Source organism: Mobula hypostoma, unplaced genomic scaffold, assembly GCF_963921235.1.
Source record: "Mobula hypostoma unplaced genomic scaffold, sMobHyp1.1 scaffold_67, whole genome shotgun sequence".
Lineage (NCBI taxonomy): Eukaryota > Metazoa > Chordata > Chondrichthyes > Myliobatiformes > Myliobatidae > Mobula > Mobula hypostoma.
In genome coordinates this window covers 478,153-499,449 of record NW_026948177.1, presented here as the reverse complement: position 1 = coordinate 499,449, position 21,297 = coordinate 478,153, and the positions used below count along the sequence as shown (strand labels likewise).

At 45.9% G+C, this 21,297-nt stretch overlaps 1 protein-coding gene across 1 annotated transcript; it reads left to right on the top strand.

Moving 5' to 3' along the window:
- Positions 1 to 675: 675 nt before the first annotated feature.
- On the top strand, positions 676 to 21,075 carry LOC134341446 (cell surface glycoprotein 1-like). Its single transcript, XM_063039301.1, has 6 exons — positions 676 to 691; positions 1,733 to 1,825; positions 6,062 to 6,154; positions 9,870 to 9,962; positions 19,037 to 19,122; positions 19,423 to 21,075. The coding sequence occupies exons 1-6, from the start codon at positions 676 to 678 to the stop codon at positions 19,543 to 19,545; spliced, it is 504 nt and encodes a 167-aa protein (XP_062895371.1). The 3' UTR covers positions 19,546 to 21,075.
- The last annotated feature ends 222 nt before the right edge of the window (positions 21,076 to 21,297 follow it).

Genomic DNA, 21,297 nt, shown 5'->3' with positions numbered 1-21,297 from the left:
AGGAATTGTGAGATGAAGTAGCCAAGGGAGAGCTGTGATGGAGGTGCTGAGGACTGTGGGGTGTATGTGGACTAACAAGTTGTGTGAGAGACCGAGTGGAGACTGGTGATGAAGCCAGTAAAAGAGAGTTGCATGACGAGTCTGACCAATTGGAATGGACACAGATATCTAGGTATTCCAAGCAGTGGATGTTGGGGAGGCCACTGGGTCTGATACGTGAGCCAGTGGGATGAACAGAAGGTCATGCATTGTGAGAAACATGAAGTGAAATGAATGTACAGATGCTGGAGATGGTTAAGTGACCGAGTGTCAGATCCGAGTATCCTTGGATATTACATCCTGGAGAATTGTTCTGGTGTGTCTGATGTACAGGCAAGGACTGACTCCAACTGGGAATGGGGTGAATTGTGAAAGACCCATCAAGTAGAAATCTGGAGGTGGTTTGTAATGGAAAATTAGTTCAGTTGAGCGACCCTCTCATGCGAGGAGGATGTGGATTACAGTGACTGGTGGTTGGGTGAGTGCTGTATAACCTTTCATGCTGGAGCACGATGGGCCTGTGATGGCATGATGGAATGCTGATTTTGATGATTCCTGTAGTCTCTTCCCATTGTAAACTAGCTCAATACATCCTCTCCAACACTCCCCATGTGTCCCTGATTTAAAACACATTCCATGTCGTTTGTGAACAGTAGGATACAGAGTACGACTTTATCCACAGTTCCAGAGCCATCTATAAGCGCATTGTCAGCGATAGTGGTGGTAGAAATTGAGGCTGTCCCAAGGCTCTGTGGTGGAAATTTGAATGTCCATGTTTCCATGACAAGAGAGGAGGTTCTTGGGAAACAGAAGGTCTGATTGTAGACAACTCTCCTGGACCAGATAGTGTCCACAGCAGAGTGGTGGAAGAGTTGGCCCAAGAGGTTGTGGAGACATTTGTAATGATATGTCAAGAATCACAAGATTCTGAATATTTCCAGAACACAAGAGAATTACACATGTCAGTCCACTGCTGAAGAAGGTGGAGAGGCAGAAAGAAGGAAACTATAGGCCAATTTTTCTGATCTCAGTGGCTTGGAAGATGTTGGATCCCAACCAGCTGGTCTATTGTCTGTTCCTCTGTACCTACCATGGATTCCTGTTTATTACTGAAACAGCATCTGTACCAACTCCACAAACTGAGGAAACAACTCATAGAACATAGAACATAGAATAGTACAGCACAGTACAGGCTCTTCGGCCCACAATGTTGTGCCGACCCTCAAACCCTGCCTCCCATATAACACCCCACCTTAGATTCCTCCATATACCTGTCTAGTAGTCTCTTAAACTTCACTAGTGTATCTGCCTCCACCACTGACTCAGGCAGTGCATTCCACGCACCAACCACTCTCTGAGTAAAAAACCTTCCTCTAATATCCCCCTTGAACTTCCCACCCCTTACCTTAAAGCCATGTCCTCTTGTATTGAGCAGTGGTGCCCCGGGGAAGAGGCGCTGGCTATCCACTCTATCTATTCCTCTTATTATCTTGTAAACCCGTATCATTAGATTCTATATGCTTCCGAAAGAGAAGAAAATTACAGATATTTCTCCACTCTTGAAGAAGGTAGCGAGTTAGAAAGAAACTATAGGTCTGTTATTCTAATCTCAGCGGTTGCGAAGATGTTGGAGTCCAAACCGGTGGTCTATTGTCTGTTCCTCAGTTCCAACCTGTACCCCTGTTTATTATAGATCCAACATCTGTACCAACTCCACAAACTGAGGGGAGAACTCCTGAACCAGGTGATGATTTGTCCACAATCACGGACCAGGATACAAGCTCAGGTATCAGTTGTGGGGGCATGTTTCACACAGACTTCCCTTCGAAATTATCATTCAGTGTAGTCAACCAGAATCAAGGGATATACTGAGGGGAGATGGGTGATGGTGGATAGAGGGAGATTGATGGTAGTCACCATGGGAGATCAACGGAGATGAGTGACGGACAGATCAAGGGAGATTAGTGACCGAGGGACCAAGGGAACAGGGTGACAGAGCGGCCGAGGGAGCTCGGTGACGAAGGTACCAAGTACAGAGGGGTGCAGGAGAGACTGAGGGGAGAGTGGTGAGGAAGCAAGTAAAAGCGTATTATGTGACCGGTCTGACCAATTGGAATGGACAGAAATATCTCAGTTTTCCGAGCAGTGGGACTCAAGAATAGTCAAGTGACCGACTGTGATGTTGGAGTGGCTGAAGGAGGTAGTTACAGATCGGCTGAGGGATACGAGTGACAGACGGACCAAGGACAGAGGGGTGTGGGATGGCTCAAACGGTGTGGGAGAAACTGAGGGGAGAGTACTGAGTGAGCATGTAAAATTGTTGCCTGTCTCGTACACTGATTATGAGTGACTTAGAATACACAGTCAGATCCGTGTATGCCTGGATGTTACATCCTAGAGAATTGTTCTGGAGTGTCTGATGTGCAGGGAAGGGTTGACTTAGATTGGGAATGGTGGTAATTGTCAAAGAGTCATCCAGTAGAAAAATGGAGGTGATTTGTTATGGGCGACTTAGTTCAGTTGAGCGACCCTCTCGTGCGAGCAGGATGTGGATTATAGTGCTGATGGTTCGGTGAGTGTTGTATAACCTAAAATGGTACAGCACGATGGGCCTGTGATAGCATGATGGAATGCTGATATTGGTGATTCCTGTAGTCTCGTCCCATCACAAACTTACTCAGTACTTCCTCTTCAACACTTTCCATGTGTCCCTGATTTAAAATACATTCAGTGTTTCTTGGGAACTACAGGGTGCAGAGTATGACTTTATCCACAATCCCATAACCATCGACAAGAGCACTGTCAGTGTCAGGGATTGAGAAATGGAGACTCTCCCAAGCCTCTGTGGCGGATCTTTGAATGTCTGTGTTTCCATAACAAGAGAGGAGGTTGACGGAGATGAGCAGGATGAATAGAAGGTTGTGCATTGAGATAAACATAAAAAGAAATGAATGTACAGATGATGGGGAGAATTATGAGACTATAACAGATGGGATCAGAGCTGAATATTCCTGGATGTTTCATCTTAGATAATTGTTCTGGAGTGTCTGATGTATAGGTAATATGTGACATAGATTTGGAATGGAGAAATTGTCAAACATTTCGGAGGTGATTTCTTTGGGATGACAAAGCAACTGTCATGGGAGGAAGATGCAAAATGCCGAGACTGGGGTTTGACTGAGTGCAGTTTAACCTTACACGATGGGGTGTGATGATCCTGTGTTGGTACGATGGAAGGCTGGTTGAAGTAATTCCTGTAATTTCGACCCATCACAAGCTAGCACAATATATCCTCTCCTACACTCACCATGTGCCCCTGATTTAAACCACATTCAGGGTCACTTGGGAAGAGTAGGGTACAGAGCACAACTTTGACCACAGTCCCAGAACCATCAACAGGCACCTTTGTCAGTGCAATGGCTTGTTGAAATGGAGCCTCCTTCAAATGTCTATTGTGGAGCTTTGACTGGACTGTGTTCCCAGAAGTAGAGTGGAGGGTGTTGGCAAACTGAATGGTCTGAATTTGGATAAGTTACCTGGAGCAGACAGTGGGCTCCCCAGAGTTCTGGAAGAGGAGACTGAAGAGATTGTGGAAGCAGTAGTAATAATCGTTCAAGTAGAAGCATGTTACGTGACGGGTCTGACCAAAGGGAATGGACAGAAATATCTCGGTATTCTGAGCAGTGGGATTCAACTAGAATCACGGGACTGACTGATGGGCGAGGAAATGAATGAGGGTGATGTGAGATGTAGGTACCAAGTACAGAGGGGTGAAGGAGAGACCAAGACAGAAGGGTGGGGAAGCAATAAATCCGTGTTGCATGATGGGTGTGACCAATTGGAATGGACAGAAATGTCTCGGTATTCCAGTTGGTGGGATTCAACTCAAATCAACGGACTGACTAAGTGGTGATGGAGTGACCAAGGCAGATGGGTGACGGAGTGGCCGAGGGGGATGTGTTACGGAGTGCACGTGGCGGATGGGGGACGGTATGGCTGAGGGTGATCGTTGACAGAGTGGCCGTTGGAGATAATGATGGCTTGACCAATGAGGAGCTTGATTGTTGAGATAAACATGAAGTGAAATCAGTGTAAAGGTGCTGTGGATAATTGAGTGACTGCAGCATATTGAGTGAAATCTCAGTATCCCTGGATGCTGCATTATCGGAATTGTTCTGGAGGGAATGACGTATTGACAAGGAATGACAAAGTGGGAATGGAGAAATTGACAAAGAGGGCTCGAGCTGTCCGGTAGAAATATGGAGCTGATTTGGCTGGGATGAATTAAGTCACCTGAGGAAGATGCAGAATGCAGTGACTGATATTTGAGTGAGTGCTGTGTAACCATACATGAAAGAGTGTGATCGGCAAGTGTTGGTACTATGGAAGGTTGGGTTTGGTGAGTCCTCTAGTCTCGTCCCATCACAGACTAGCTCAATACTTCATCTTCGACACTCACCATGTGTCCCCTATTTAGAACAGGATCATGGTCTCTGCGAAAATTACAAATGTAACTCTACTCTTCAAGAGGTAGAGAGGCAGAAGGAGGGAAACTACAGGCCAGTTATTCTGACATCAGTGGTTGGGAAGATGTTGGAGTCCCAACTGGGTGATCAGTTGTCTGTTCCTCTGTTCCCACCATGCGCCCCTGTTTATCGCAGATCCAGCATCTGTACCAACTCCACAACTTGAGGGGACATCTCCTGATCAGACCGATGATTTTTCCACCATCACAGACCCAGATACAAGCTCAGGTATCAGTTCTGTGGACCTGTTTTGAGAATCAATGGTCTGAATGAGGGGAGATGGGTGGGGGAGTGACATAGGGAGGTGGGCGACAGTGTGGCCGAAGGAGATGGGCGACAGCGTGACCAGGGGAGGTGGGTGATGCACTATCCAATGGAGCTGGGTGACGGAGAAGTTAAGGCAGCTGGGTGATGGAGTGTCTGAGGGAGATTGGTGATGGAGGTGCTGAGGACAGAGGGGTGTGGGATGGCCAAATTGGTGTGAGAGGGACCGGCGACAGAGGATTGAGGAAACAAGTAAAAGTCTTGGTATTCCGAGCAATAGATTTTGAGGAGGCCACTGGGACTGGTTCATAGAAGAGCGGGATGAGTAGAAGGTCATGCATTGTGATAAACATGAAGTCAAATGAATGTAGAAATACTGGGGATAATTGAGTGACCGTAGCATAGGGGGTCAGATCTGAATATCCCTGCATGTTGCATCCTAGATAATTATTCTCGAGTCTCTGACGTATAAGCAATATATGACGTATATTGGGAATGGAGTAATTTTCAAAGAGCTTCCAGCCATCCGGTAGAAAGATGGAGGTGATTTGTTTAGGATGACTTAGGACCTCTCATGGAAGGAGGAGGATGCGAAATGCAGAGACTGGTGGTTGGGTGATTGCAGTAAAACCTTACATGACCAGGTGTGATGAGCATGTGTTAGGATGATGGAAGGCTGGTTGAGGTGATTCCTGTAGTCTCGACCCATCACAAGCTGGCACAATATATCCTCTCCTACACTCACCATGTGCCCCTGATTTAAAACACATTCAGGGTGCAGAGCACGACTTTGTCCACAGTCCCAGAACCATCTACATGCACCTTTGTCAGTGACGGTTTGTAGAAATGGAGCCTTCTGCAAGTCTCCATGGCAGAGTTTTGACTGGACTGTGTTACCAGAACTAGAGACGAGATTGTTGGCAAACTGAAGAGTCTGAATGTGGATAAGACACCTGGAGCAGACAGTGGGCACAACAGAGCTCTGGAAGAGATGGCTGAAGAGATTGTTGAAACATTAGTAATGATCTTTCAAGAATCACTAGATTCTGGAATGATTCTGGAAGACTGAAAAATTACAAATGTCACTCCATTCTGCAAGAAGCTAGAGAGGCAGAGGGAGGAAAATTATAGGTCAGCTCTTCAGACCTCTGTGCTTGAGAAGATGTTGTAGTGCAAGTTGTGTAGATAATTGCCTGTTCCTCTGTTGCCAACATATACCCTATTAATTACAGATTCAGCATCTGTACCAACTCCGCAAGCAGAGGGGATAACTCCTGAACCAAGCGATGATTTGTCGACTATCACGGACACAGATTCAAGCCCAGGTATCAGTAATGGGGATGTGTTTTACCCAGACTCTTCTCTGAAATTATCATCCGAAGTATTCAAACAGAATCAAGCTACTGACTGAGGGGAGATGGGTGATGGAGGGTCTGAGGGAGATGGGTGACGGAGAGGCCAAGGGAGATGGGTGACGGAGAGGCCGAGGGGGATGGGTGACGTAGTGGCCGAGGCGGACGGGGGACGGAGTGGCTGAAGGAGAATGGTGATGGGTGCTGAGGACAGAGGGGTGTGACTGAGGGGAGAGTGGTGAGGAATCAAGTAAAAGAGTATTGCATGATGGGTCTGACCAATTGGAATGAACACAAATATCCCGGTATTCTGACGAGTGGGTGTTGGGGAGGCCACTGGGACTGGTAGGTGGAACTACGGTATGAACAGAAGGTCATGTATTGTGAGAAACATGAAGTGAAATCAATGTATATATGCTGGAGACACTTGAGTGACTGTAGCATACAGGGTCAGATTCCAATACCCGGGATCTTACATCCGAAAGAATTTTTCTAGAGACTCTGAAATACAGGCAAGGATTGACTCAGATTGGGAATGGAGGGAACTGTCAAAGAGCCATCCAGTAGCAAGATGGAGGTGATTCGTTATGGACAACTTAGTTCAGCTGTCTGGACCTCTCAAGCTAGGGGGATGTGGAATTCAGTGACTGGTGGATGGGTGAGTGTCGTATAACCTTAAATGGTGGAGCATGATTGGTCTGTGATGGTATGATGAAATGCTGATATTGGTGATTCCTGTCATCTCTTCCCATCACAAACTAGCTCAATACTTCCTCTCCAACACTCACAATGTGTCCCTGATTTAAAATACATTCAGTGTCTCTTGGGAACTACAGGGTACAGTGTATGACTTTATCCACAATCCTATAACCATCGACAAGAGCATTGTCAGTGGTAGGGGTTGAGAAATGGAGACTCTCCCAAGCCTCTGTGGTGGATTTTTGAATCTCTGTGTTTCCATAACAAGAGAGGGTTTCTTGGGAAACAAAAGGTCTGAATGCAGACAAGTCACCTGGACCAGACAGTGTACACCCCAGGGTTTTGGAAGAGATGGCTGACGAGGTGGTGGAGGCATTAGTAATCACCTTTCAAGAATCAATAGATTCAAGATAATTGAACCAGAAACAAGAGACTGACAGATGGAAGAATGGTGACAGAGTGGCTGAGGGAGATGTGTGTATGGGTTACCGAAGCAGGTGGGTGAACAACTGGCTGAGGCAGATAGGTGACGGGTGCTGAGGGCAGAGCGGGGTGGGAAGGCTGAGAACATGTGGGAGTTGCCAAAGGGAGAGTTGTGTGGAAGCAAGGAAAACGTGTTGCATGACTCGTCTGACCAATTGGAATGGACACAAATATCCCAGTAATCCGAGCGGTTGATGCTGGGGAGGCCACTGGGACTGGTATGTGGAAATGCAGGATGAACAGAAGGTCATGCATTGTGTTAAACATGAAGTGAAGTGAATGTACAAATGCTGGAGATAGTTGAGTGACCGTAGCATACAGTGACAGACCCAAGAATCTTTGAACGTTACACCCTAGAGAATCATTTGGAGTGTCTGATACACAGGCAAGCATTGACTCTGAGTGGGAATGGAATATTTTGTCAACGAACCATAGAATAGAAAGATGGAGGTGATTTGTTATGGACAATTTAGTTCAGCTGAGCGGACCTCTCATTCGAGTTGGATGTGGATTGCAGTGACTTGTGGATGGGTGAGTGCTGTATAACCTTACATGGTGGAGCACTTTGGGCCTGTGATAGCATGATGGTTGCTGATATTGTCACAATGGTGGGGGCATTGGGAGCAAGGATTGACCCAAATGTAAAACACATCTTGTACGGTTAATTAAATTTAGTTTATTCTTCGAAACCAGCAGAGCAAGGCAGGAGTAGGAATAGCGAACTGGGCAAGGACTGAGGACCACGACCTGGCTGGGACCAAGGGTCTGGGCTAGGACTCGGAATCGGCTCCCAGAACTGGAGGAGACATGAAGAGGCTAGGGTATTGACTCCGAGCCCGAGACTGGGCAAGGACCCAGTACCTGGGTCTTGCCTCAGGCTCGGACTCCAGAACCAGGCATGGACATGACATGGGCTAGGGAAAGGAGGAACATGGAAAACAGAGCCTCGGTCTCGGGGCAGCAGGTACATGGAACCATGGACACATGCACAGAACACAGAGTCGGGTCCCCTCCTTGGGTACAGGACATAGGGTCGGGACTCACATACAGAACAGAGAGCCGGGACCCCTCCTTGGGTACAGGACATAGGGTCGGGACTCATGACCCTCTGCGGGGCAACGGCAAGACGGCCTGACTTACCCCACGGAGGCGAGGACATGACAAGGCAAGACATGACCCCCCGCGGGGCAACGGCAAGATGGCCTGACTTACCCCACGGAGGTGAGGACAAGACAAGACCAACACGAAAGCACACCAGACAGTACCTATCTAGCTCCGGTGATAGAACTAGACTGAAGTGCAGGCGAGGGCTGCAGATGAGGGCTAGAGGCGAGAGGGGCAGAGGAAGGATACAGACAGCGGGGATAGGACAGGAATCACAGACCGCCAGGGCCAGGACTCGACTCTGAACTTGGAAGCCGCTAGGGCCAGGACTCGGCTCGGAACTTGGAGGCCACCAGGTTCAGGACTTGAGTTGGTACTTGAATGCCGCCGGAGCCAGGACTTGACTTGGAGCCTCCGGGTAGTGGCAAGCTCTCGACTCGGCCCGCGAACAGTAGACAGCGGTTCTTGATTCCCTCTGGCGGGTTAACTGACGGACCCACCTCGGTGAGGAAACTTTGCAGGCTCTCTTTGGTGAGGTAACTTGACAGGGTTGCTCCGGTGAGGAACGGCGAATTACCGGCTTTGGGCGAGGCAAGGCTTGCTCCGGCCAGATGACTGGCACGCCGTGCCATTGTCGACTTTTCAGATGACCCCGCGCCGAACAGCTGAAAGCTGGAGACTATAAACTGCCGGTTCAGCCGATAGTAAATTGCCTCCAATCACCAAAGCCGAGGGACATGGGAAAACAGGGAACCAAAGGGAAACGGAGTCAATGGTCCGGATCGTAGCATAAAAAAGTAAATTTAAAGGGACCCCGATCCGGACCATGACAGATATTGGTGATTCCAGTAGTCTCGTCCCATCACAAACTTGCACAATACTTCCTTTCCAACACTCACCATGTGTCCCTGATTTAAAACACATTTAGAGTCTCTTGGGAACAGTAGGGCACAGAGTACAACTTTGTCCATAATCCCATGACCATCCACGAGTGCGTTATCAGTGGTAGGGGTGGTAGAAATGAGGCTTCCTGTGTCTCTCTTGTGGAAATTTGAATGTCTGTGTTTTTATAACAAGAGAGGATATTCTTGGGAAACAGTGAGTTCTGAATGTCGACAAGTCACCTGGACCAGACAGTGTGCACCCCAGAGTTCTGGAAGAGATGGCTGGAGAGATTGTAGAGTCATTAGTAATGATCTTTCAAGAATCACTAGATTCTATATGTTTCCGGAAGAGAAAAAAATTACAGATATTGCTCCACTGTTGAAGAAGGTAGCGAGTTAGAAAGAAGGAAACCATCGGCCTGTTATTCTAATCTCAGCGGTTGGGAAGATGTTGGTGTCCAAACCGGTAGTCTATTGTCTGTTCTTCAGTTCCCACCATGTACCCCTGTTTATTATAGATCCAACATCTCTACCAACTCCACAAACCGAGGGGAGAACTCCTAAGCCAAGTGAAGATCTGTCCACAATCACGGACCAGGACACAAGCTCAGGTATCAGTTGTGGGGACATGTTTTACACAGATTTCTCTGCAAATGTATCATCCAATGGATTCAACTGGAATCAAGCGACTGACTGAGGGGAGATGGGTGATGGTGGATAGAGGGAGATTGATGGTAGTCACCGTGGGAGATGGGTGACGTACAGATCATGGGTGACCGAGGGACCAAGGGAACGGGGTGACGCAGCAGCTGAGGGAGCTGGGTGATGAAGGTACCAAGTACAGAGGGGTGCAGGAGAGACTGAGGGGAGAGTGGTGAGGAAGCAAGTAAAAGCGTATTACGTGACAGTTCTGACCAATTGGAAAGGACAGAAATATCTCAGTATTCCGAGCAGTGGGATTCAGGATGGTAAACTTATTATTCAGGGGAATGGCTACAGGGGTGCTCTGCACTACCTGTCTGCTCACCTTCGCTTTCCCCCCTCTGACTGTCACCCAACGACCTGCTTCCAACAGCCTAGGTGTGACTACCTCCATGTAGCTCTCATCTATGACTGCCTCATTCTCCCTTATGAGTCGAAGGTCATCCAGCTGCTGCTCCAGATTCCTTACACAGTCTTCCAGATTGCCCAGCCGTATGCATTTCTGGCAGATGTGACTCTGCGGGAGAGGAGAGTTCCCCCAAGACTGCCACATCTCACATGAGAGGCACATCACTGTCTCAGAAGGCATTGTAAAGACTAACTGGGAACAAGCTTGTCCTCTGCCTCTTCTCGTCGAAGCCTCTCAAGTCAAAGCCTCAAAGCTCCACTCCTTCACTGGCCCACTCACTCCTGAGCCAATCGATGACTTGTACACAGATAAAAGCTCAGGTATCAGATTTGGGGACATGTTGTACAGAGACTCCTGACTGCAAGTATTATCCAAAAGCTTCAACCAGAGTCAAGGAACTGACTGAGGGGAGATGGGTGATAGAGGGATCAAGGAACATTGGTGATAGAGTCACCGAGGCGGTTGGGTGATAGTGTCTGAGGGAAATGGGTGATGGAGGTACTAAGGACAGAGGGGTGTTGATCGGCCAAAACGGTGCAGGAAGAGGGGTCAAGAAGCAAGAAATGGTGTTGCATGATACGTCTGACCTATTAGAACAGGCACAAATTTCTTGGTAATCAGAACAGTAGGGATGGGATTGTCCACTGTGCATGGCACATGGGTGAGCAGGAAGAATAGAAGGTCATGCATTGCGATAAAAATGAAGTGAAATGAATGTACAGATGCTGGGGATAATTGTCTTTTTCCACAATCCCATAACCAACTACAAGCACATTGTCGGTGGTAGACTCTCCCAAGCCTCTGTGGTGGAACTTTGAATGTCTGTGTTTCCATAACAAGAGAGGAGGTTCTTGGGGAACAGAAGGTCTGAGTGTAGACAAGTCACCTGGACCAGATAGTGTGCACCCCAGAGTTCTGGAAGAGATGGGTGAAGAGGTTGTGGGGGTGTTAGTAATGATCTTTCAAGAATCACTAGATTCTAAATATTTCCAGAACACATGAAAATTACAGATGTCACTCCCCTCTTGAAGAAGTTGGAGAGTCAGAAGGAAGGAAACTGCAAGCCAGTTATTCTGAACTCAGTGGTTGGGAGGATGTTTGAGTCCAAACAGGGTGGTCAATTTTCTGTTCCTCTTTTCCCACGAAGTACACCTGTTTATTACTGTACCGAGGAGACATCTTCTGAGACAAGTGATGATTTGTCCATGATAGTGGACCCAGTTACAAGCTCGGTTATCAGTTGTGGGGATATGTTTTACAGAGACTCCTCCCTGCAATTATCATCTGAGGGATTCAACCAGAACCTTTGTAATGATCTTTCCAGAATCACTGGATTCTGAAATGGTTCTGGAAGACTGGAAAATAAGAGATGTCAGTCCACTCTTCAACAAGGTAGAGAGGCAGAAGGAAGGATCCGACAGGCCAGTTTTTCTGCCATCAGTGGTTGAGAACCCCCATTTCAATGCACGACACCACATACGAGTCCAGGTGTCCATTGTGGGGATGTGTTTTAAACAGAGACTCTCTGAATTCATCATTCAAGGGATTGAACCAGAAACAAGAGACTGACAGATGGGAGAATGGTAACAGAGTGGCAGACAGAGATGAGTGTACGGGTTACCGAAGCAGGTGGGCAAACGAGTGGCTGAGGGAGATAGGTGACAGGGGTGCTGAGGGCCGAGGGGTTTGGGAAGGCCGAGAATATGTGGGAGTTAGCGAGGGGAGAGTTGTGTGGAAGCAAGTAAAAAGGTGTTGCATAACTCATCTGACCAATTGGAATGGACACAAATATCCCAGTAATCCGAGCGGTTGGTGTTAAGGAGGCCACTGGGACTGGTACATGGAAATGCAGGATGAACAGAAGGTCATGCATTGTGGTAAACATGAAATGAGATGAATGTACAGATGCTGGAGATTGTCACCATGAGTCTGGCATTCAAGTCTCTGCCCCTGGGTCTGCCTCTGTGACTCAGAAGGGAAGGGAGGAGAAGAGGGCATGCTGTGGCAATAAGGGAATGGACAGGAGCTTCTGTGGGTGAGAACGAGATCCCCAGATGGTGTGTGGCCTCCTTGGTACCAGACTCAATATCTTGGATTGAGTCGTCGTCATTCTAAAGTGGGAAGGTTAACAGCCAGAAATTGTGGTCCACAATGAGGTTCTGCATCAGGAGTTCAGGGAATTATGTGCTGAATTAAAGGGCAGGACCTCAGGGTTGTGATCACAGGGCTGTCCCCATGCCATGTACTAAAGAGTTCAGAACTAAGATGATTATACAGTTTAATAGGTGACTAAGGAGTTGGTGTAGAAGGGAGATCATAAGATTTTTGGATCATTGGGCTCTCTTCCAGGGAAGATGGGATGTATACGGAAGGGGACGGCTTTCACCTGAACTGGAGGAGGACGAATATCCTAGAGGAAAGGTTTATTACTACTGTATGTGGGGTTTAAAATAGAGTTGATGGGGTTGGGAACCAGAATGCGAGAACAGTTACGGATGGAGAGGTTATGGAGTCAGATGTTGGTCAGCCCTCAAACAAAATTGGGAATCAAAAGGTTGAGCACGGTACGACTAGTGTCCTGATTTGTATACATTTCAATGCAAGAGTTATTGTAGGAAAGGCAGTTAATAATTCTGAAAATGAGTCAGCTAGTTTACAAACAGAGGCAATATGTGGTGAGGAGAGACTGTTGATAAGGCAAAATTGCAAACAACAGAATGAGTTGCAACATAAAAGGTGGACAAAATTGAATAGGGTGAATACAGGACTGAAGATGTTATATTTGAATGTGCACAGTATATGGAATAAGATAGATGAACTTGTAGCACAGTTGCAGTTCTAGGCATCTCTGAATGCTGTCTGAAAGAAGATTTTAACAAGGAGCTTAATGTCCAATGATACACATTGCATTGAAAGAACAGGAAGGAAGGGTAATCAAATCATTAGGATGGTGTTGGAGGATTGGCGTATTGCTCATGTGGTTCCATTGTTTAAAAAGGGTTCTAAAAGTAAACCTGGCAATTATCGGCCTGTGAGTTCGACGTCAGTGCTGGGTAAATGATGGAAAGTATTCTTAGAGATGGTATATATAATTATCTGGATAGACAAGGTCTGATTTAGGAACAGTCAACATGGATTTGTGCGTGGAAGGTCCTTTTTGACAAATCTTATTGAAATTTTTTGATGAGGTTACTAAGAAAGTTGATGAGGGTAAAACGGTGGATGTTGTCTCTATGGACTTCAGTAAGGCCTTTGGCAAGGTACCACACGGAACGTTAGTTAGAAAGGTTCAATCGTTGGGCATTAATATGAAAGTAGTAAAATGGATTCAGCAGTGGCTGGATGGGAGACGCCAGAGAGCAGTGGTGGATAACTGTGTGTCAGATTGGAGGACGGCGTGTAGCGGTGTGCCTCAGGGATCTGTACTGGGTCCAATGTTGTTTGAAATATATATTAATGATCTGGATGATGGGGTGGTAAAATAGATTAATAAGTATGCAGATGATACGAGAATAGGTGGAGTTGTGGATGATGAGGTAGGTTTTCAAAACTTGCAGAGAGATTAGGGACAGTTAGAAGAGTGGGCTGAAAGATGGCAGATGGAGTTTAATGCTGAAAAATATGAGGTGCTACATTTTGGTAGGACTAATCAAAATAGGACATACATGGTAAATGGTAGGGCATTGAAGAATGCTGTAGAACAGAGGGATCTAGGAATAATGGTGCATAGTTCTCTGAAGATGGAATCTCATGTGGATAGGGTGGTGAAGAAAGCTTTTGGCTTGCTGGTCTTTATTAATCAGAGCATTGAGTTTAGGAGTTGGGATGTAATGTTGAATTTGTATAAGGCATTGGTAAGGCCAAATCTGGAGTATTGTGTACAGTTCCGGTCACTGAATTATAGGAAAGATATCAATAAAATTGAGAGAGTACAGAGGAGGTTTACTAAAATGTTGCCTGGGTTTCATCTCCTAAGTTACAGAGACAGGTTGAACAAGTTAGGTCTTTATTCTTTGGAGCATAGGACGTTGAGGGTGGACTTGATAGAGGTATTTAAAATTATGAGGGGGATTGATAGAGTTGACGTGGTTAGACTTTTTCCATTGAGAGTGGGGAAGATTGAAACAAAAGGACATGGGTTCAGAGTTAGAGGACAAAAGTTTAGGGGTAACATGAGGAGGAACTTCTTTACTCAGAGAGTGGTAGCTGTGTGGAACGAGCTTCCAGCAGAAGTGGTAGAGGCAGGTTCTATGTTGTCATTTAAAGTTAAATTGGACAGCTATATGGACAGGAAAGGAATGGAGGGTTATGGGCTGAGTGCAGGTCGGTGGGACTAGGACAGGGTAAGAGTTCAGCACGGACTAGAAAGGCCGAGATGGCCTGTTTCCGTGCTGTAATTGTTATGTGGTTATATGGTTATATTAGAAAGAGGTGAAAAAGGATTGGAAGGTGTTGAATCATTGTGGAACTGCAAGGGTAAAAAGTCCTTCATGGAAATTGTCTACAGACTCCCCTCCCACCAAAAAAAAACCGTAAATTGCAACAGGATTAAAAAAATGCATGGCCAAAGTGCAATGTCACAGTAGCCATGCTGTATTCCAGGAGGAGGAATTTCTAGAGTGCCTACAAAATGGCTTTTTAGAGCAGCTCATATTTGAGCCTACTAGGGCATCAGCTATTCTGGATAGGTGTTGTGCAATGAGCTGGAATTGATTAGAGATCTTAACGTAAAAGAACACTTCTGGTAAAGTTATCATACGGTAATTGAATTCACCTTAAATTTTGAGGAGAAGCTGAAGTCAGATATATCAATATTACTGTGGTGTAAAGAGAATTACAGAGGCACTTGAAAGGGGTTTGCCAGAACCGATTGGAAAAGCACACTGGTAAGAGTGATGGCACAGCAGCAATGGCCGGAATATCTGGAAGCAATTTACAAGCAACAGGACATAATCATCCCAATCAGGAAGAAATATTCTAGAAGGTAGATGCCACAACAGTGGCTAACAAGAGAATACAAAGCCAACATAAAAGCCAAAGAGAGGGCGTATTATTGGAATTATTGTAAAATTATTGGGAAGTTAGAGGATTGGGAAGGTTTTAAAAACCAGCAGAAAAGAAAATTAAGAATGTAAGGATTGAAAACAAAAGTAAGCTAGCCAATAATATTAAAGAGGATACCAGATATTTCTTCAGATACATAATGCGTAAAAGGGAGTTGAGAGTGACGTGGGTATCAGACACGATGCTGGAGGGGTAGTAATGGAGGACAACAGAAAGGTGAACAAACTGAATAAGTATTTTGCTTCAGTCCACTATGGAAGACTCTGGCAGTGTGGTGGAACTTCCATGTGTCAGGGGTCATGAAGGCGGTGAAATTACTGTAACTAAAAAGAAGCTTCTTGGGAAACTGTGAGGTCTGAAGGTAGATAAGTCACCTGGAACAGATGGTGTACACACCAGGATTCAGAAAGAGGTGGCTGGGGACCGTGGAAGCATCCAGTAATTTTTCAAGAACCACCCGATTTTGCAATGGCTCCGGAAGACTGGAACATTGTCAAAGTCACTCCACTCTTCAAGAAGGGAGAGGCAGAAGAAAGGAAACTATAGGCCCGTTAGTGTGACCTCAATAGTTGAGAAGAAGCTGGGGTCCATTATTAAGGATTAGGTCTCAGGATATTTTGAGACACTTGATAAAATAAACCAGAGTCAGCATGGTTTCCTCAAGGGAAAATCTTGCCTACCAAATCTGTTGGCATCTGTTGAAGAAATAACAAGCAGGATAGACAATGGAGAATCGGTTATTAAAACAAGGAAGGATATTAAAGAATATTAAAGCCAGGAAGTACTGTTGAGGCTTTATGAAGGACTGTTGAGGGGTCACTTGTAGTATTGTGAGCACCTCCTGAGTCCCTTATCTTTGAAAGGATGTGCTGAAATTGGAGAGGGTTCAAAGGAGATGCACAAAAATGATTCCAGGATTGAATGGCGTGTCATATCAAATGCATTTGGTTCAGAGACTTGTTCGCTTGAATTCAAAAAAATGATGGGTAACCTCATTTAAACCTTTTGAATGGTGAAAGGTCTTGATAGAGTGGAGAGAATGTTTCCTGTTATGGGAGAGTCTAAGATCAGGGGACACAGCCTCAGAACAGAGCGGCTTCCTTTTATAATGGATGTGAGGAGTAATTTCCTTAGCTAGTGAGTGATGAATCTGTGGAATTTCTTTGCCACAGAAAGTTGTGGAGGCCAAGTCTTTATACATATTTAAGGCAGAGGTTGATCGTTTATTAATTGGTCAGAGCATAAAGGGATATGGGGAGAAGGTGGGAGATTGGAGCTGAAATTGTATCAGCCAAGAGGAGATAGTAAAGTGCACTCAATCGGCTAAATGGCCTCATTCTCTTATCGTTCTGTTCGAATACCTTTTAAGTGTTGTAAGTTGTCCAGGGAAAGGTGTAAAGGGGATTTGAGGTACAAGTTCTTCACACAGAGAATGACGCGTATCTTGGACATGTAGCCAGAAAATGTAGTTCAGCCAGGCACAATGAGAGCATTTAAAATACATCTGTATGAATATGTATATTGTTAAATTTAGAGGGATGTGGGCCAAACACAAGAAAATGAGACTAGTTCAAGATGGCACCTTGATCAGCATGGACCAGTTGGGTGAAAGGGCCTGTTCCCTTGATGTGTTACTCCATGGGTGTGTTCTCCATGCAATCATTAGTCATCATTCCTCATTAACGCACTACACCCAATAACAGAGCTTAAATTCTGCAGTAATTATGGTGTACCTCTCTAATCTTACTGACATAATTTCACATGTCCGTAAAACCATCCAATCCGCCAGAGAAAGCAGGATCTCCCAGTGGCCACACATTGTAATTCCACATCCCATTCCCATTCTGATATGTGTATTCACGGCCTCCTTTACTGTCAAGATGAAGCCACTCTCAGGTTGAAGGAACAACACCTTATATTCCGTCTGGGTAGCCTCCAACCTGAAGGCATGAATATTGACTTCTCCAACTTCCATTAACGCCCCTCCTCCCCCTCGTACCCCATCTGCAGATTTCCTCATGTTTGCACAATCAAGGTAATTGGGAGGTCTCACATTCCATGCTTCTACCGCTCCCACTCTGGAGATATTCATCTTCAAAGTGTAGCCTCATGGATAGCAGGCACTCCAGCAATTCCATGGCCATTGGAATATCCAAACATACAATTTATGATGGAGATGGAGAAGAATGGTTGCCTCCTATTCCTGGGCATTCTAATATGGCAGAAATTGGACGGTAGCCTCAGACATGGCATCTATCAGAAACCCACTCACATAGACTTGTACCTCCACAATAACAGTCACCATCACACCTCCCAAGTTCATTCCACTTTGATTAACTGTGCAAAAAGCTATTTTGAAAGTAGAGAGTCTCCCCGAGGAAATGAGAAGATTATGTATGACATTCCTACAAGAATGCCTACAAAATGAAGAAAATCAATCGGGCCCTTCAAAAGATTCACAGAGAAACTAGGAATCCTAACAGTGAGGAGGAGTCTGTTGCCACTGCACGTCTTCCCTAGATTTCCACAGTTTGTGGAAGGATTGCCAAGACCCTGAAGAAGTGTCAGATTAATACCATCTACAAACCTGTAAGGAAGCTCAAGTTACAATTTATGTGGGTCAAAGATGAGCTGGGACTCAGGTTGACTGGTGTTTACACAATTCCCAGTGAATACAGAGCACCTTATGTCAGCCAGCACGTTGGAAACCCATATCAAGTAACACAGGAGGTGTTACCAGGTTACCCAGAGAAATTGGCATAGGTGAACATTGCATTCTCATTGGCTGTAGGATCGACTTTGATGGCGCAAAACTACAGTGCCACGCCAATGGCTTTTGCGACTGCATGGTGAAGGAAGCCATTGAAGTAAAACTAGAGGAAAACAGTTTTAACCATGATGAAGGTTGTGCTCAATGTAGGAACTGGAATTCGATAGTAAACAATGTGGGGCAGTGGAAACTTGATTGGATGGAGTTAAATCATTCAGGACGGATGCACTATGGGGCATAAATACCACCAGACTAGACATGCCCAGGCATCGTCTAAAATGAAGATGGCAGAGTATATCATTAAAGCAATTATAAAATTGATACCTGAACCTGGCTGGAAACCCAAGAACAGTTAGATTATTTTTCATCTATCTTTTATTCACATTTCAGTCTCTTTTCTCACTCACACTCTTTCACTACCACCTTTCACCCCACTCAGTCTGATTCTCCCTCATTCACAGCTTCCCATCACTAACAGTTCATGCTCTTTCCCTTGCTCTCCCACTCCATGGCCACCGCTCCACCCTCCCCATCTGCCTGCCTTTATCTCACACTCCCCCTGCCCTTGTCTTCTGGAAAAAGAATATATATTACATATTCGATGAGATTGGGGAGGGGGTTGGTGAATCAAGGTGTTAAAGGGTGGGGATGCGGGAAGAAGAGATTGCACGATCGAAGGTACAGAGATGAGGGAACATCCTTACAGTGATACCATCTTGACACTGGGCTGTATTGTTCAGAGCAAGAGGACAAGTGGATTGACGTGCTGGTGACAACGAGTGGAGACATGAGTGAAGAAGCAGTGCGGGAAGCCATTATACGTAAGGTGAGAGAGAGAACTGAACGGGATGGGGTGAAGGGAGGAAGGAACATGGGAACCAATATCCTCTCCTTCTATTCCTCCTGCAAACTTCCACTCCCTTCATCCCATTTCCTCCCTGTTTCTCATTTCTCTCTCACTCTCTCAATTTTCTCTCTTCCACTCCTCCTCCTTTCCAATTAGCTGCCGCACTCTCTGTCCCATCTCTGCCACTAATAACCCTGCTCGCCTCGCCCCCTCACAACTCCCCTCTTCTGACTCTCTTAGCTCGGCAATCACTCACCTTTCCCACTCTTTGGGTTGCAGCTCCAGGAGATGTTCGGGGATCCAGATCCTCAGATCATGCTTGTGGATGTCACGTCAGAGCCTCCAAATAATGAGGAAGCAGACCATCAACGAATGAAGCATTCTGCTGTTGCCGCTCCCTGATGCTTTACACCCACTTCCTTTCTCTAGCCCGCCTTAAGCCAAAGATGCTGCTCACAGTGGGTTAATCCCAGCTGAGCCCAAAGATGTTGCTATACTCTGCCGATTCCCCAGCGTGCTGCAGCCTGCAAATTTTCAGATGATCACATTGTGAAGTGCAATCCCATTGAGTAGTGAGAGCAGAGGTCTAGAACTGAGAATGACCACACAGACCCGGTTGCTTCCAGGAGGAGCGGATCACCCAAATGATATTAATCACAGGACATCCTGGGTATGACCCCTGTAAACACCAGCACCACTCCCTACAGGACTGGGTCAGTGTGAGCCGTCACACACCTTCCACAGTGTCCAGTTCCCTGTAAACACCAACACCTCTCACTACAGGACTGGGTCAGTGTGAGACATCACACACCTTCCACAGAGAATGATTCCTATACATACCAACACCTCTCACTACCGGACTCAGTTAGTGTGAGACATCACACATGTTTCACGGTGTATGGACCCTGTAAACACCACCAACCCTCACTAACTGACTGGGTCAGTGTAAGACGTCACACACCTTCCACAGTGTATGGTCCCTGTAAACACAGACACTCCTCACTGCACGACTGAGTCAATGTGTGAGACACACATCAGGGACTGCAATAGAATTAGAAAATTAGCTGATATTGGGCTTTATTGCTTTAATTGATCACCAATTTTGCTGTTAACTGTTTGACTGAACTGAAATAACGTTTGAAATAATGAATAGCTTTTTTGATAAAATGCCGAAAATTGAAGTTGTCATGGACTGTGGATATAGTGAGGAATGTCTCTGGATATCCGGATGTCGAAGGAAAGTATCCTGTACACCCTTGCACAGACATATATGTACACTCACACACCACAGATCACTCCTACACACATCCACTCAATCACCTCGACACCCCTGTACATATCCACCCACCCACTATGACACCCTTACACATCTGTGTCTGATGCACTCTCACTCTCCATCACTCCATCTGACACACTCTAATTCTCCAGCTCTCACTCTGACACACACTCATTCTCCATCTCTCCCACTAACAAATTCCCATTCTCCATCTTTCCATCTGACATGCTCTCATTCTCCATCTCTCTGATGTAGGTTCATTCTCCAGCTCTCACTCTGACACACTCTCATTCTCTAGCTCTCACTCTGACGCACTCTCATTTTCCATTTTTCCCTCTGACGCACTCTTGTACTCCATCTCTCCCTCTGACACGCTCTCATCATCTTTCTGTCCTTCTGACACATTCTTGGTCTCCATCCCTCTCACACTGAGCATGTAAAGTCGATCTCTCATCACAGATTTACACAAACTGAGAGAGCAAGGGGGGACAAGGCCTCGGAGAACAGAGTGCAGAGACAGTATAACGTGTCAGATGGTGACAGGAGCTCTACATTGGTTTGATGGACTGAATAACAAAAGGATCATTGAAATTGATGAATATTATTTGCTAGTGAAGCTGATGATTTGATTTGCTATTGCTTGTGTGAGCTCAATAAACATGCAACAGACTGAACACAAAGTTTTGAGAAATGAGTTCATTTTATTTCATCAGTAATTCGAGCTAAATGTGGAGAGCTGAGCATTGGCGGCCTTTGAGCTGGACAGAAACAATGGGTAGTGTGAGGGTAAGAGTGTGTGTGCACAGATCAGTTGGGTGGGTGGTGCAAGTCCCTTAAAGGACAAAGGGGAGTTTGCCCCATTTATCCTGACTGATGAG